Raw genomic sequence first — 18,263 nt, 5'->3', positions numbered from 1 at the left:
TTCGTGATCTGAGTTTTGTGTTTTTATTGTCAGACTTGTAAAACTCTTATTCTTTTAATATGAAATTACTTTTTCCAGGCTCATAGCTTAGAAGATATCAGCTCAAATGGTGTCAAGTGAGAAGATAAATATACTTGCAAGAATATTTTTTCTGTTTTTCTAAGGAAAGGATGGGATCATAACACCAGTTTTGTTATCCCTATCTTAGGTATTCTTTTCACAGAAATTTTCCCCATGTTCTTTCTCATGTTAACTGTTCCTGTTTATTCTTTTCATACACAAAGATGTAGTCACACATTTCCCGTTCATCTTTGGTTCGCTATACAGCTATCTCARGCGTCTGCTGAACTCCTACCCAGAGTCCCATCAAAGGCATAAAATATGTTCCCCTGCAGAGAAGGCCTGAGCATAGCTTCCTTCAGAACTTGTTGGAGCCAGTCCCTGCATGAGACAAAATATTCCCCTGAGAACGATGCCAAGAGTCCTTGCGCTGTGCCCCACGCCCTCCCTGGGAGAGTAGTGCTACGCCTTTGACAGTTTTCCAGCCTCTGTGATTCAACAGCTCAGGCTTCAGTGCAAGAGCCCTGCTCATATCAATGTGTSATGGATTGTCACTGCAGTCAGGCTGGCATCATCTGTTAGCTGTCATACCTTTTTGTGAGRTCTTCCTCACAAAATTTGTTCAATTTGTTTAATACCAAAGTTGGAATCAATAATCTGATTTGATTAAGTGTATCTTAACATCTGAAAAAGTCTCAAAGTCAAAAAATCATAATGGGTTATTTAATCACTGCATTTGCAGTAGCACTTTTGTCTCGGCTGGTTTATGTACATGCACATGTAGTACATTATGTACATGTAGTACATTATGTACATGTAGTTGTCATCGTTTGTCATACATACTGAATGTGTGTCAGTGAAACATGAATCCTTCATAGTTTGCTCAAAATTTGACAAGTGATCTAAGCTGTAGTCTGTGATAAGGTTATGAGCTTTATGTCTATGAATCCAGTTGTATTTGTCAGGAAAATGTAGTAAGAAACTTACTGAACTAGCCTTGTACATAAGGCTAATGTACAAAAAGGTAAAGTTGTGGATTCTGTATGATCACTTCCTATATAAAGARCCAAACTGCTTAGCAAATGCAATGTGTGAGAATATTTGGGGAAATTTTGCTCCGGATAACAGAGAAAATTGATGTTTTCCTTAATATTTGCAAGAAGTAGTTTTAACTGTTTAACTAGATGTTTTTCTATGCCATTTATTTTTTTAAAAAACATGACAGATTTTATCCTTTACATCAAATATTRCATTGTTTTATATATGGGAAATTAAGGCATAGAAAGATAAAGTGATTTGCTAAAGATTACAGAGTAAATTCCTTAAGGAGGTGGGCWGTCTGTCCTCTCTTGAATTTCTGTTCACAGTTCTGAGTACTCTGTTTGTGTATTAACCACAGGATTTTATTTCATCTTGAGAACAACATATAATATACATCCACCTCTAAAATGCAGCATTTTTTTTTAAATCTGTAAATTGCATAGTAGTTTAGAAATTATAATGTTACAAAGCAGTTACAAGGACCGTGGCTCAATAAGGTCATTACAAGGTTACCATGGCGTTTTAAAGAATTAAATAGGAGGGAATATTCCCTACAGGCCTGCTGACCCTCTAATTCCCTTCGCTTTGTGCTAGTACATGGTGCAGAATCTGAACAGTACCTTAACCTTTTCCAGATTGGGATTTTTTGAGCAGTATTTTCTCTTTTTTTTYCCCCCTCAATAGTTTTGGAAATGTTATAAGTAGGTAGAGATAGAGACTGTTGGACTCTTGTTTGAACAAGTAGTTCTGTGACTGACAAAATATGGTCTGTTGTCATCTCCCATCTCCATTGCATCCCMTCCACCATCTCCAYTGAGGTACTCAAACTATTCATGACMTGCAGCAGTGTTTCTCCTGATGGCTGGGCAGGGAACCTTGTGCTCTGGAGCTCATGAGGGTCCCTGCACATGTTCTTGTGTACAGGAATACTGAGCATACGTGCTTCAAAATGAAATTAAGAGGAGATTAAAAAATGAACCAGATCCACACCTTAAGCTTAAATTATATTGTTAGATTTTTATATATTTTTTAAAATCTATTTTAAAATGTTGCTTTTACTGAAGTGGTGGTTTGTTTCATGTTCCCCTCAGTTACTCATTTAATTGCAGCAAAATACTCCATTTCAGATTCTGGCTGATACTTGTATTTTTAATCTCTCTTGCTTAAATCATACTAATTTAATGTTTTTTAATTATTAAAATGACCGATTTCTATCTTGCAGCTAGATACTTCTCTTGTATAYGTAGGTAGTATAAATTATTTTAAGTTTTAATTCTTTAACTTTAGAAATCAGTTCAAACTTCTTGACATCTGTAGTCTCTTGTTTGACTTCCAAATTCCTATAGCGCCTTTTTCATTTTTGCTGTTTTAAGTAAAGGCCAGATATGGTTATGGAATCATATCTAAATTGATAATTACATTGGTTTAAACAGGCTCAGCTTAATGTCCAATGACTCAATTTAGTCAAATTGTTTTTGTCTGTTCCTCCCTATCTGAAACTGATATAAACAGACATCTCAGTACAAGAACCATATTTATATGTAAATATTTATAGATAAAGATCAAATTTTTTGCTGCTTACCTTAGGATTCTGGCTATGGTCTGTCAAAGGTTTCCTGTAATGTCAAATGGACTGTTGTAAAAATGCAAAAGTAAATAGGCTTCTAAAAATGTACCCAAGTTATCTTCCTTCAGTACTTCCAAAAATATGTTGAAGCTCAAATCTTGATGGCTGGGTCATGGAACAACTGAATAACTAGAACAGTTTATAATTTTTAGTGGAWTTTTTTGTCATAATAAGAAGTTTTATTATGAGAAATGATGAAAGTATAAAGACTGTAAAACAGTTAGATATCCCAGTAAAGGGAAAAAAGGTTGCAAGGAGTCTCCAGTTTTAGGCACATTTCTACTTGTTGCCAGAAAACAGCAAAAAACATATGCTGAAGCTTGAACCTATTTTACCATCTTCTAATGGATTATATAAAATTCTTCAAGCGAGACTGAAGGGATTCCTTGAAACAGAATTGTTGTATAAAGATTGGTTTGGGGAAATCACTACAGTGATCTGCTATTTAACAATAAAATAAGCATTTTATAAAATAAATGGAAATACATTGCAAAACTGAAGGGCTGTATCTCAATGAGGAAGGGGAAGAGCCTATCAACATATTTTAACAAATCAGTAARATATTCTGTCCAGTATTTAATGTGAGGAAATGGGGGAGGGAGGGGACGGATGCATCTGGGGCGGTGGGAGCTGCTGGGTGCTTCCTTTTCCCTCTTTTCCTCCAGGCCATTTCTGTCCCTGCCTGGCTGCTTGCAGGGGCTGGACCAGTGGCTTCCATTCCCACAGCCCACACAGGAAAGGCAATTAGCTGAAGCACATATTTGACATCAACAGAGCTTTGTGTTGCCCAGCCAGCTCCAGCAGGTTTCCTCCAGCCACGGAAAGCTCGACCGCTGGGCAGGGAGTGCAGCCGGGCCAAGGTGAGGGCCCCTGGGAATGGCTGCCAGAGGGGCATGAGCCAGGTTTCCTCTTGGACTGGGCAGCACCGGGAGCAGAGACCCCTGTGAATAATTCCCCCTCCTGTAGCCATAGGAATGATACTGGGTTTCAGAAGAAGTGCTGAAGGACAACTCAAGTGCTTGGGATTTGAGTTTTATGTACAGCTTTAGGACTCAGTACAGAAGGGAAGAAGTACCCTTCTGAAGGCTTCAGGCTTTTAGCACAAGATCGTACTARTAGTGAGGGACTGCATGCCTGTGTGCTGAACCTGTGTGCTGAACCACTTATTGCAGCAAATAACCATGSAATAATCTGAAATCTCTAGAATCCAGAGATTGTGTGCTGCTGTTTGAAATCACTGAAATATTTTTTTTTTGTACACTTCATGCTCGGTTTTGTCAGTACCTTAACAAAATTGTTAATGCAGGGAAGATCATTTTGATCCAGCAGTATGAGAGTTGTGCTCTTCTTTAAAACAGTGTTAAACTGTCTCAGTTTAGTATTTTTTAATTAGGCAATTAATAGTATATCTACTAAATTATGATGTTATTGGCCAGTTATGCTTTGGAGAAGCATCTTGGGATACTTGTCTTTTCTGCAGAGGACACAGCGCAGCACAAGTCAACAGATATTAATGGGGACAGAATGAGTCTGTGGTTAGGAAAAGATGTTTGTCTCGGGTTCACCATGCTTTATAAGACCTGATTCTATGTCTTGTCAGACATTGCTGGTTACWGGAAATGAACTTGAGGGTCTCTGAAGAGGGTTGCAGTGGGGCCTCTGTGGGCCCACATTTCAAAATCATCATGTTGTAGATGTTGGACTACTGATATATGCAAACAATTGTCTCTAGAGAATTGGTTTTATGGAGGACCACAGTGCTTTGCCAAATGACATTGTGTTTGGCTGAACAGTTTGAACAAATTGTTTCTTTTGGGATTATGACCAAAATAAATGGAATATTTAACAAAAGAGTTAAAGATCACAATTTGTGCAAGACAAAGCATGTGACCAATTTCTGTGCTTTGCTTTAAACAAAGAAGTCTGTATCATGTTGCTAAGAGACAAGTTGGATTCTGATAGTCAACGACAAAATATTATGTTTTATCCACCTAATATGCATTAGTTGGTATCTGATTGTTCATTTGATTCAAGAATCATGTTCTCTGAATGTTACATTCTATGGGTTTGTTTTTTTTTAGAGCTCTATTTAGGATAGTTATAGCTTAAGAAGTCCAATTATAAATAGTAAATCAGCATGAATATATGTTATAAAAAGCAATAATATTTAATTTTCTATGTATCTAGTACTATTTCTTATCTAAATTTTTTTTGATAATAAGTCTAGTGTCACAACATTTTCCCTTTTCTCCCTTTTTTTCCACGTGCATCTGGGTTACAAAAACATAAGCATTGCTTTGAAGCCCCATCGTGGTTCATTAATGTTAACATCAAGTTCTAACTGTGGAAAACTGGCATAGTTACAGCTTGTGGAGGAAGTTCCAGTTGCTAGCAGCACTTACGTTACCGGTGAAGTTCTTTCCATCATTTCTGACATTCAGATATAATTAGATGTTTCATTGTAGTTTGTAATACATTCTATCCATAGCCAGGCCTTTCTGAAGGCATCACAGCAAACTGATAGACATGGGAAAGTGGTGTTAGGAGTATTAATGCCCCTCATCATTAACACAGCAGCAGGAGAGCCCGTCTGCCATGTCTGCCTTGTGCTCACAGAATGCACCTCCACTGGGGGGAAAGCGATCCTTGAAAGAAAGGGCAGGTGGGAAAAGGTGCTCAAACACTGCAGTGACTGTGACTCCTGCAACACAAAAAGTGATCATTTGCTATTTGCATTTTTAACGAAGTATACTTTCTTCTACTGACTTTAAATTGCATCTTTATTTAACATCTTTATTTTTTTTTTTAATTTTGAAAGCTTGAATAAGTTTTATTAGTCTTATAAAAGATAAAATGTCTTTTTGATATGTTTGTATAAGTTTTGGAATTCAGACTTGTACCACTAGATTTTTCTGTTCCAGAGTTTTGTCTTCTCTMTTCTCTTTCTGCAATATTCAACAAGCATCCTTACATAGTTTTGTCTAGTCTGGATTTCCTGTCTATGGGAATTACAGTTTACACCTTACAGAAAATAGGAACCTTTCTGATTAGGGTTTTGCTCTTCCCCTGAGAAATACAGTGTGTCTATCCTGTTACAAAGAAATCCTGGAAAAACTTTAAAGATTCGGTATCAGTCCATCCCTGCACTWGGTGGTAATAGGGATAAATATTATAGTGGAGACTTTGTTTACAGTAAGTATTATTTATTTAGGCATCTAATCAATAGTCAGACTTGAAACCACCCAATTAAAAGATGGAAGTAGTAGATGTTTGGCTTTGTAACCATCTAAATTARTAAAGACCTAAATAGAGGTTTGTAATCTTAGAAAGACAAATCTATCAAAGACCTTCCTGCAGTGCAGTCCTCCCAAGACAGCAGGGAGTGATCCCCAGGGTGTTTTYCTGAACATCCTAGGTCACCATTCTAAATGCAGACGCTGGAGGGCTTTGTGGACAAGGGGAGTGMTGCATTGCCTGCCAGGATTTCGGTTAGAAGGGAGTAATGACAGAGAAGCAGGGAAGTTGCAGACACCATAGTAAGTGCAAATTTTCTTGGGCTGGATAGTAACATATATATATGTTCACTCAAAGTGGGAAAAAAACAAGGTCTAAGACCTTGGCTTTGAAAGAAATCACTCACAGAGCAGTGTTAGGCATTAACTTGCAAGCAACTCTGCAACACATTGCCAGAAAACTCATCCCTGTGGCTGAACTTTGGATGAGGGAAGGGCCAAGATGGTAGATTGTACAAATAAATTTCTTTGTTTTGTATACACTAGATCTTTACACAGTATTCTAGAACATGAGACTAGGACAAAGTAAAAAAAAGTTGTTTCCAGAGAAAAGACAGAGAATGTTAAGATTTGGGTTACGGTTAAGTTAACCTAGCAACCTGAGCAAAGAAAAAGCCAAGTACCATCTTATGTGGGATCTACAACACTAATTTGTAATGTTAGACCTTTGATACTTTTTTTCTAGTCTGACAGATTTTTCCTGATTTCTGCAAAATGATGAAATTCTGCCCCTGAACTTTGTAATTTTTTTAAAGTAAACTGTGGAGGGTTTTTTTAATRTGAAGAACAAGAGTCTCTCGGACATGTAAGGTCCATCTGTGCCTATTTGGATGAGAATTTGTTTTCATTGAATAATGAACTTTGTATATTATTATATGTATWTATGTTTTCCTAGTTTAAAAGCTTGAACTGTAATTCTCACAGTTATTCTGTGTTTTTAATACAAGGCTACTATTCTTGCTAGGCAATTCTGAACATTATTATAAAATTTCAGTTCAATCTGGTTTATTTTTATGAAGGAAAATATCACCTTTCTTTTCAGCAGCACAAACACATGCAATGTAAAATGTTATAGAAGAAATAGCCCTTCATARAAAGAGATCTTTTGTTCACAAGTTCCAGACAATTTAATGAAAAATATTCTGAATTGAACTGGCTTTTTTGGTCTTCTTTTTGTAGAATTTACTGTAGCTCTCTCAGAAAACTGGGCACAAACCAACTGAAATTAATATGTTCTTGATGCAAATGTAAGCCATCTTTTCAGTTTTCTCTAGATGAAACTTTTGTTCCTTCTKAGAAAACATCATGGTGAGATTATTAAATGACAAGTGCAGGATAAATTACTCTTTCCTGACTTCAGTCCAGACATTTAAGCAGAGATGGTTACTGATACTGCCTAGGAAATTGTTCCAATGCAAACAGGTTGGTGCTGTGCACTCTGCTTTTGGTGAGACCAGGCCATTCAAAGGCAGGGCTATTATGGAACAGAAATGTCCTTTGAAGATGCAGTGCTTTAATAAGATTTTAGTGAGGATTAATGCTAGGCATTTAAACTTTTTATTTCCTGTAATGTAATGTAATTTTTATGTCCTGTAATGTAATATATTTTAAAATTTCACTAGCCTTTTTATTTCACTGAGAGTTTTCAGGCCCTCAGTTAAGTCTAAAAAGGGAAGTTGATAGCATTTAAGAAGTACACTACTTATCCTTTTCAGCTTAAAATTCTCAGGACAAGGCAAYTGCCCTGCTTTAAGGAACAGTGCCATAGTTTGTAGTTTACTGGAATATCTCTTCAGTAACCCTCTATAGGTGTCACATCTGTGTCAAGCCTTGATTGTTCAGAAGCCATTAACAGCTACAACCCATTCTATGACTCTATGAACATAAGGTCCTGCCAACCCAACCCATTYTATGATTCTACAAACCTAATTTTTTGAATCTTGTAGGTAACTGTTTCTTGACCTTGTCTGTTTCCACAGATCACAGAGATATCAAGATTGTGTAGAAGAGACTCGTTCTGGTGTGTTATCAAAACCTTCACTATTAATGATCACAGACACTAATTCCAGGGGAATACTGCTGGTGTTAGCACAGATAATCTCCCTGGGAACACATCTTAGGAACCAAATACTTTCTGGAGTCTCTCTTTAGTCATTTTATTTCTGAAGATATTCTCTGAAATTACTGCAACATAAATATGAGGGAAGATAGTAAAACATTAGGGAAATATAGCCATTGCTACCTGATGTGCATTCCAGCTCCTTCATGCTGTGAGCAGTAACCTTTATGGTTGTTTCCCAGTTATATGAGTAAGGCCTAAAAGATATTTTGATTTCTATGTCCCAAGAACATAAAATAAAGATAGGCATCAGGGGCACTGTGACTTGGTCATTACCTAATGGATAAGAGACAGAAGATAGTCACTTTCTTTTTCCTGAAAGTTGATTTGCTTGTGCTCTCCATGTTTGAAAAGCTGTCAGATCTTAGATGCTTATTTTAGTAAGAAATGAACAAYSTAARGTTCTCATTACTCTCTGTTGATTCYAARGGGGTTAAGAGTTGACCATCTCTGATTTAGACTTTCAGTTGAGCCTTTCCCTGCATTTCCTGTTAACTACCAAGAATGGTTTAAAGTCAACTGTTCAAACTCATTAAGTAGAAAATAAAAAAATACCTGTCCCATAAAGTCATGTCAGAAAGCTGACAAACATCACTGAATGCAGAACTTCTTTGTGTACCCCCAACCCAAACTGTCACAATTTATAATTAAGATAGATAAAGGAATAAAAAAGAACTCCAGATCTAAGGAAGATCATGAAAGCTTGATCAACTCCACTGCTTGGGGAAGCTTAGCACATTGTACACAACTTTGCAAGTACCACAACCTGCAAAGCCGGCAGAAACAAAAATGTGCTATGTGTGCTCTTTCTGAAAATGTAAGCAATGGATGAAGTTTTATTCTTTTTTTAATGTTTTTATTTTTGTTAGAAATACAGCTGTTTGTACTAAGTCATAACACCAAATGCCCAAGGTTGCATTCTGACAGTAGGAAAAGAGTCTGTATCCAATGACCTTGTAACTGAGGGTGTGGTCTCCAATGGTTTCTCTCTATTACCCAACTCAAAACATATAAAAATTGAGGCAAAGACAAAGTATCTGTTATTTCATTTTCTCAGTGGTGGTTTCCATATCTCCTTCAACTTTCTGGGTAATTTGAGGCCAGCTTTCTCTGCCTCTGCAGAATGACCTTATTTATTAGGTTCTGTATCACTCACAGTACCTGGCGGTGCAATGCCCAGGTCTAGAGAGCTGCTGTTTACAGGATGTGCAACTTGCCTGCAGAAATTCCAGGAAACWGTCTGCTTTCTTTGACTTCAGTGCAGCCATTTCAATTTACCACAAACCATCTGACAATAGAATTGTATTTACATGATAAACATGTTCACTAGGATTTTTATTACTCTCTGTTAGTCACAGATCATGAGAATATAATCTTCCACTCGCTGAAGCTCTGGCCCCTGATTGAGTGATTTCTCATTACACTTTTCAATCAACAGCTTCTAAAACTGTCAAAACCACACTTGAARTAAAAGCTTTCATCACTTTCTTCTTGCTTCTTCAGCAGGTCATAAATAGTGTTTGTTCTTATCCCAAATACTCTCTTAAAGGGACAAATTATTTACACTGTAAATATTTAATCTGACAGCATTTTTTCAACCATGCTCATTCAGGTAAAGAACAGCTCTATATATTATGAACAAAGTCTTTATTTAGACAGAAAAAAAAATATTTTGGAAGCTACTAATCACATTCTTTTTAATGCAACAATTACTTTATCRCCACTGAGAAGATTAAAACTGATCCCCAAAATGCCTCTACCAGCCTGAAGAGGCAGAATCCATCCTGAAAGTTCCTGTTATAAGTGATAGGAACTATTTTCTCTGAGGGAAAACATACCCAAACATGTCCCAGAAGGCACTCTTCAGTCCTGGCTGCAATCATGAGAATGTGCTAAAATACTCTGTCCAAAYGATTTTTCTTTTAGATTGTGATTTTTATGCTATTTTTTTCCTGCAGTTGGCCAGTGTGCTTGTTATAAGATAAAAAGTAGTCCTGTGCAGTAGTGACTCTCATCATCCCCTGATTGTGCTTTTCCTTGTTTCCTGTCTAGCAGGAAGGGAGGGAATAAGAAGACACAAAGCACTGACTGTCTCTGCTTAGGTAATGGTGGATTTAGAAATTTACTGAGATTCAGGGAAAGTGAAAGAAAGATTATGTACATATTGGGATTTTTTTTTTTTTACATTTGGCAGTAAAATTCTCTGTTCTCTCTTCCCTCTAAGATAGCCTTTCTCAGTGAGTCATGTCTATAGCTCTCACTTCTGTGTTGAAATGGGTTTAATTCTCACATTGCTTGAAAACTGAAGAAGAAAGCCAGCGAATTATTTTTAATRTATGGATTTGTTGTGTTAATATTGCTGTTCATTAAATATCAGAAATGGTTACAATGATTATTTAAACACAGTTTGAACTACAAATGACCCCATTATGATTTTACTGTGAATGCAAAATTACCACAATCAAAGTCTTCTTAAAATTTAATAAGATGTCTAACTTTTACAGTCTGGCAATCAATCTTGGCAAAACCAGTTGTGGTGACGTATGTTCTGAGTAGATAAGATGATGAACTCTGTCATATCATGATCTTCAGGATTGACCCTTGGTATTTTTTAATATACTTCTGATCACCTGTAATGTAATTCATTTCCACAACAGTTTTTGTGTTGCTCCAAATGGCCTTTAGCTGTCAAAATATATTCACAACCATCACTTTGTTGTAATCTAACTGACAAGCCAAAATATTCCATCAGATAGCAAGATCCCTCCCTGATCCTGCATCACCAGTAAGATTGTGCCCTGGCAAGCCGTTTGGCTCCTACTACAGATTCCAGAAATCAAAGTCCTGCCTGAAATATTTTATTCACTCATTCTGCCATTGTTTTCCATCAGACTCAGTATCTCCGGATGTGCCTCCAGATCTTGTGTAAACAGATTGAGTCTTTGTTTATTTTTGAAATAAACAGATTCCAACCACAATCTGCCTAGCCAACATCTTCTAACTGGAATGGCATCTTTGTTCCCATAAAGAGCTCAACAATATGAAAAAAAGTATAAGCAAAACTTCCATGCAAATACAAGATTCGGCTGCAATGAACAATTGCTGAACATTGTGTGTTCCAAGGTTTCATTAATATTTGTCTTTACCCTGTAAGTATTATAGAAAAAAAAAATCTTCTGCAATGCTTGTGACAATGCTGATKGAAAAAAAATAACTCAACTTAGGGAACTTACTAATAAAGTTCTTTGCAGATCTGCAGCTCTGGTTTGCTCTTAATGACTGCTTACTTCTTGCTGAAAGAATTTTTGTTATTTTTGCAGCATTTTAGCCTATTACCAGGCAATTTGCTCATTTGAGGGATATCTAGACTCATGWCCMTTGATAAGAAGATCTTAAGGGCTAATACTCCAATCAGATAAGGAAGATGTTTCATTCACTTCCATTCTCTACGTTCCAATTTTCTTATCAGACTGAGATAACATCTATGACCCATAGTTTCTTAGTCCATTAACAGCTGTAAATGCAGGACCACTGAAAATACTCTGTATAGTTTCCTCCTGAACAAACTACTTCCCCTCCACAAAACATAAACTTCAGTAATCCAGAAACAACTGAGAAGGGGWTCCTAGACTGATCCTCTCATCCTGGCAACTATAAATCTCATAAAATTTCACCTTCATTTGAGATTTTATCAGCACATGAAGTCTGAGAAGTGGAAAGTTKTGTAATTTGGGTGCAGATTATAGAGTGACTTCTCTAATCAAGAGAAACATTTGAATTTTACTCTCAAGCCTGCTCAWAAATGAATGTTTCTTCCCACAGCACTAATAGAATCAAATGTTTCCTGGTCAATTTACCAATAATCTGGTCATCATAATTTATCTGAATTTAAACTTGTTGTCAGTTTGTATTTGCACTGTTTTTTAATTAAAAAAAAGATTATTTTATTAATTTCTTAGTCTTCTTTCATGTAATGTGACCTTGTTGCATATTTTTAAGCTCATGCTTTGTTTCTGTTTTTGCCATCAGGTTTCTTTCTTCTGTTATTATTAATCTGCTTCATTTTTCCTCATCAGTCTTCTCATMTACCCAGAGCATTCACAGCTTGCAGTTTGGAGAGACTGTAAATGGCACCAAAGAGCAGAAAAAAATATATTTTTCCTTTATTCTTTTGTTCAAACTTGCTTCAGGGTTATTGTAGGGCTGGCTGAATGTATACATTGGAARGAACTGTTGGCGTTAAACAACTCTGAAGATTATTTCATCTCTCCTTTTCTGTTCAGATTAATCAATGTGGTGACTAAGGCTAGGTGAATGAYAAAACTGCTAACAGAAAAGGCAACCCAAAGCAGTTCATAATACACACTAATAAAAAGGAAAAAAAGCTTTTTGCTCTGAAGATCAATGGACGGATGCAGGACACGACTCAAAAAAAGCCTCTCAGGTTATCATAGTGCAAAGAATACTCAGAAAATTCGACCAAGACTGTCCATTAACACTCACCAGGATTCATGACAGAAAGTAACACAAATGGCTGAACTCAGGCTTTGAGACCAGCTTGCTCCCTGCAAAAAGACAAACGTGGGATATGCTGTTGCGACATTCTACCAACAATACAGCACATGCCAGTGCCAGACCTGCTTCGGGGAAGGTGATTGTATTTAAAGCAGACTTTGGAATAAAGCAACTTTAACTCTCTCGCACTCTTGGGATGTCCCCATGCTCTGGGGAGCATCTGTTCCCCTGCAGCCACGGGGCACCAAGGCAGTGCTGACCAGGCTGCCCATCCGCCACGATGATGCCCCTGTCCTGACCTTGTTGTGTCCAGCATCCACGGCAATGATACAGGAGAGAAGTGACAGCAGCTGTGAGGGTCTCATCTCCCCTGAGTTTCTCTTGGGCTGGCAACAACGCACAGATTTTGGATATATCTCTTTGTAGCCTTTAGCAGCTCATGGTGATGAGTGTCTCCATCCTGTCTCACCTCTGTGAGTTATCAGGATTTCTTCATTGCTCTTTTTCTCTGGAACCAGGTTTTTTTTGTGAATCTGAACACAGATAACGGCTTTTGCTGTTGTGTGCTTCATCCATGTACCCCACGCCCAGACATTACCATTCATACTCCATTCACAACAAATTCCAGGCTTTCTATTACAACTGTCTACACACAGAGGTAGAGAAAAAAATCTGAACAACTCTAATTACAAACACACCCAGGAACCACACAGCTCTGCTGATGARCAGGGCAGGTCACTTAGTGATGAAGAGCCGTGAAAAAGCCGAGATGCTCCATGCCCTCTTTGCCTTGTTCTTTACCAGCAAGGGGTAAGCCCTTACCTCAGGGCTCACCGAGCTCTCTGCTAGTTTGGCAAAGTTTGGAGGAGGAGACAGAGTAACTGTAGAGGATGGCTGAACTGGGGATACTTTAGCAAATTAGATGTTTGCAAGWCCTTAGGGCTGGACAGGAGCTGCTTGTAAAGGTGCTGAGGAAGTTGAGTAATGTCATTGTGCTGCCTCCTATCACCTTCAAAAGGCTGCAGCAATCAGATGGGATTTCCAATTACTGGAAAAAAAAAGCAGAAGTCACATCCATCATCAAAGCAAGATACAGGAAACTGCAGAATTGTCATCCTTACYCAGCATCTCCCTCAGAGGAGCACACAAAGCAAATCTTTCTGGAAGTCATTTSTTGGATGACAAAGGACAAGTAAATTCAGAAAACCCAGCACAGTTTCACCAACACGATTGCCTTTGGTCATGAGATAGTTGGTTCTATGACTGCTGATAAGAGCAGCACACATTGAGAGCACAAGGCTCTTGCTGTGACATCCACAGCACCTTTTTAGTCCAGTAGGGACTGGGGAAGTGGACGAGGTACATGGCAATCTGAACCATTCTTCTTAAAAAGTAGCGGTCACCAGTCTGAAATGAAACTGGCACGGGGGTATGAGGGATGTTCCTCAGGGCTGGGTAGGGGAGTTCCACTAGATGAACTCTAGAGGGTCATACATTTTTCTCTGATTCTGTGATGAAGCCTTGCAGGGCACTCCATAGAATTTGGGTCCTCATATTGAAACCACAAAATATTTAGGTCCCTGTGGATTAAAGGCTGCAGCCTTTTTTTCTGATTCTGAGCTCATGAAGCTGGTTCTGCCTCATATGAAGTGGCAGTGCATCATGAGGTGTTTCCAGCTAAGAAGCTTCTCACTGCGAGATCTTCTGCTACGATGTCCTGACCAGCAGTGACGTCCCCCCAACTCCAGAACACAGGCATTGCTTGCAAACAATAAATTTCATGCTTCCTGATTTGGGGACTTGTAGTTGAAAGCAGGAGGTGAAAATGAACCAATATTGAAAGAGGATTTTCAGTAAGGATCATTTTCTACTTTAGGCCCACAGCATTTTCTTGGAGGGTCCCCATCTCACAGCTATTCTAATGCATTCTTATTCTTTACAGTACTTGAGCAGTCTGGATATTTTGACTCCACTAACTCAATTAAAATCGTTCACACTTGTCCAGAAAACTTGTCTCTTTCATGTACCATTTATGCATTCATCTGTCTTTGTAATATAACATTAACTAATTAATTAAATCAACAGCCAGTTTCTTTGTTTCCATCTGGGAAATCTACTCTGCTCCAGCTCCACTCCCTAAAGTTAAACAACACTGAACAAGCTTTCTTAAGATACAGGCTTTTCATTGTTCTCTTTGCACAAGATCTGGTCAGATACTGTTGGTCTTTAAAGGCTGTTGCTTTCACCAGCAGAAATGATAAGGCTATGCACAGACTTTGCAATTCAATCTGAGTTCATTAGGTTTAGACACATTTTCCAAATATTCATATGCTGTAAGATTACTTTAAAGTTTTGGTATTTTTTCCCCCATGAAAATATGTTTCGGTTCGGATGGAGTTTGTATGCCAATGATGTCGCTAGAGAAATTGCTTCCTGCTGCATTTAATAGTATTGTAATGATTTCACAGTTAGCTTTCTGGATTTTGCTGACCCGTGGAAGCAGCTTTTACCACTCCATTTCATGCTCCTGTCTCCTGTSGGGTGAATAAAGCAGGAAAAGGCTTTTCTCAACTCTTTCAACCCCTCGTCTGTTATTTCTTAGGTAATTGCAATAGTTAATAGGAAATGCAGTGTTTATATAGCTTTTAGCATCCGTGCTGCATTGTTTTCTCATGTACTGTGTATCTAAGATATTAGATTGAATTTGGTCTTTGAAGCTCGCGTTATTGAGTTATTCTCTTTAAATGGCTTTAAACAGAACGCTGGAAAAAACCACAGATTTGGACAGCACAAAGCACAGACTTTACTGCCATTCAGTGGCTCGATGGAAACGCTTTAAGCATAAACTTTTTTTTTTTATTTTTTTTTTTTTGGTCAAGATTTTAAGCACAATGAAATCGTGGTTCCTTCTTTGTGAAGACTTAGTTTTCCTGGTTTCAGTTGTGTGGAATCAGGTTTGAAACTCTTCCTTTTCTCGTTTTGTTGATGTTTGAGAGTGCTGTAGTACACACCGAACCGAAACTTCAGAAAGCGCTCCTCAGGTGTCTACGTTGGTGGTGCCATAAGGACAAGTTTAACAAAGTCCAAGGTCTGGTGGTTGTTTCCTGTAGCTAAAATCTGTTATTTTCACGGTGCGCGTTTCGCGGACCCCGCGCGGAGCGGAGCGGATCGGAGCGGTTGCCCGCCCCCCCCGGTGACGTCACCACGCGGTGACGTGTCGGCCGCGCGCGGGGGCCGCCGGAAGCGGCGGGAGGCGGCGCGGAGCGGGTTGGAGCTGCCGGAGCGGCGGCGGTGCAGCGCGGAGCTCCAGCGCCGCTTTCCATCCTCCCGTCCGTCCTCCTGTTCCTGCCTTCGCTCCGCGGCAGCGCCGGGACCGATGAGCGGGCTCCGAGCGCCCGGCGTGCGGCCGGTGCCGACCTGCCTGCTCCTGCTGGGGCTGCTCCTGCCCGCCGCCGCCGCGGGCGCGGCGTGCGAGCTGGAGGCTGCGGACGGCGGCGGCGGCGGCCGGCGGGGAGGACGGGGCGGCGCGGCCGCCTCTGCGGCGGAGCCGGTGACAGGTAACGGCCCCCGCGCGTCCCGCCGGCGGGCGGGCTGTCGGTGCAGGGGTGGGACGCCTTTCTCCCGGGGTCCGCGGCGCTCCCGGGCTCCCGCGAGCCGCCTCCCGCCGCCGCGGAACCGGGCGCGGTGCGGCTCTGCAGAGGGCGCCGGGCCGGTCTGCAGGGGTCCGGCTGCGGCGGCGGCGCTGCGGTACTGCCCGGCGCGGCCCTTCCCGGGAAGCGGTCCGCCGCAGGATGTGTGCAGGATCCTGTTGAATAGCGATATTGTTGAGATCCGGAGCCGCCGCTTCCGCGTCGCTCCCGCGGTGCCGCCCGTGCGGTGTCCGGGGCGCCGCCACCGCGGCCGAGGAGCGCCGAGCGCGCCCGCCCCGCACCCGCACCCGCACCCGCGGGGCGGCCTCCGGCGGGGATGGGGATGGGGATGGGGATGGGGATGGGGATGGGGCTGCGGCGGGCACGGGAAAGGAGCCCGCCACTGCCAGCTCGCAGCTCCTGCAAAGGCAGAGGTGTTCGTCCCTGCCCCCAGGGGGGTTTACTGCTCCAGGAAAGTGCAAAGCATTCCAGCCTAATTCTGTAAAGAACAGTGAATACATTCACGTTGCCGTACTAAGGGCAGTTGGTAATGCCTGCTGTTAAAACCAGCAGTTGTGCTGAAACATTTAAAATAATCTGATTTCATCAGGCTTTGATAGCTCTGAGTTGCTTATCCACATTCTGAATTTACCTTTAATGAACAGGGGGAAGCTTTACTGCCTTTAGACAGTTCATTTAAGAAAATAGGATTTGTATGGTAGGAAATTTTTGGAAACRTTTAGAAGTTTTTCCTGTCTCTTAATGTGCTTTTCAAAAAGCTCCGCAATTGGAAGAAAGGGCATGGAAGGTGGACAAAGCAAGAAAAAAGTATATTCCCTCAGAATCAAAGTAGTGTGCATTTCTTATCAGAGGAAAAGCTTCTGATGTTGTTTAGAATAGCATTGACACCGAGAGCTGAAAGTAGTGAACTTCAGCCGATGGCGCACACCCGGGTTTCGTCTCAGCCCAACATCTTAAAGARCTTTAATTATAATTAATGAAACTTCTGCAGTATAAACGCAATAACTCCAAGATGGAGATGCAAGTCTAYGTGATCTAGTGGTCCTGTTTGAGGGCACGACATTTCTGAAATCTGAATTGTCCAGTCTGTTGCCTTGCTGTGTAAACTAAGGAAGTTGGAACATCCGCAGTCTGTGAAGCAGCAGCCGTACCTCCCAAGGGTGTTATGGAAATGCTGTGTTGGAACAGCTCTCTCTTTTTTATTTTTGATTGTGATTAATCTGATTGTAGCTGGTATTATACGGTTCTTACTATGAATAGTGCTGACAGTGCCTACACTTTATGCTTAATCAATTTTGACGTGTCTTTATGGAAAAAAGCAATTTTTWAAATATTTTATGGACTGTAAAAGTACTGAGATGACCTATCAATTGTGTTCTCCCCCTCCTAGCAGTGACTCTGGTGAAGAAATGCAATTATTTGAGAAATCTAATGTGCTATAAGTGGATTTRTTGTGTTACGTGACAGTATGATCTRGAAAATACRTGTGKTTAAAAGCCATMTTAGAATCAGTTTTAAGTTTTAGGAGGTTTCAATGTAGTTCCACATTCATCCAGTTAATAAAAACGATGTTTCAGTTTGTAATGGAAGTTGTTTGTCTGTCAAACTAACTAACTCCCAAATAGTTTTAAGTTACTTTTTGCAAAGCTGGAAGAACTCTTGAAGATTTGAAAAAAAAAGAGATTACTTGTTCAGGGTTATCTATCATTTTCTTAAAAGTTGCAAATGCGCTGTTGAGTTAGGAGAGAATGCCAACGCTTGTCTGGAAAAGAATAGAATAAACTTTTAATTCAGTAATTTTTAGGGGTTTGAGAAGTACAATCCAGAAAATAAAAAGCTGCTAAATAAAAAATGCTGCACTAGGAAGAGGCTTCYGGATGCTCAAATAGAGGTGTTTGGGAAATGCAGCTGTAGGAAATAATTTAGGTACAAATTTGTCTGTATGAACAACATGCGGC

General features: G+C 39.9%; 1 protein-coding gene across 2 annotated transcripts in view; it reads left to right on the top strand.

The window, feature by feature from the left end:
- The first annotated feature begins 15,888 nt into the window (after positions 1–15,888).
- STIM2 (stromal interaction molecule 2) overlaps positions 15,889–18,263 on the top strand; it is a 65,778-nt gene continuing 63,403 nt past the window's right edge. Inside the window, exon 1 of one of the 2 annotated variants that reach the window (XM_057365041.1) lies at positions 15,889–16,212. In XM_057365041.1, the coding sequence (XP_057221024.1) occupies positions 16,032–16,212 (181 nt within the window). In that variant the 5' untranslated portion in view covers positions 15,889–16,031. The remainder of the gene's footprint in view (positions 16,213–18,263) is intronic. The other variant, XM_057365040.1, reaches the window with a different exon arrangement.

This window comes from Malurus melanocephalus, unplaced genomic scaffold (genome assembly GCF_030028575.1).
Source record: "Malurus melanocephalus ecotype Western Australia unplaced genomic scaffold, MMel_1.1 scaffold_47, whole genome shotgun sequence".
NCBI classification, from domain to species: Eukaryota; Metazoa; Chordata; class Aves; order Passeriformes; family Maluridae; genus Malurus; species Malurus melanocephalus.
The sequence above is the reverse complement of the archived record's forward strand: the minus strand, read 5'-3'. Positions and strand labels throughout refer to the sequence as shown.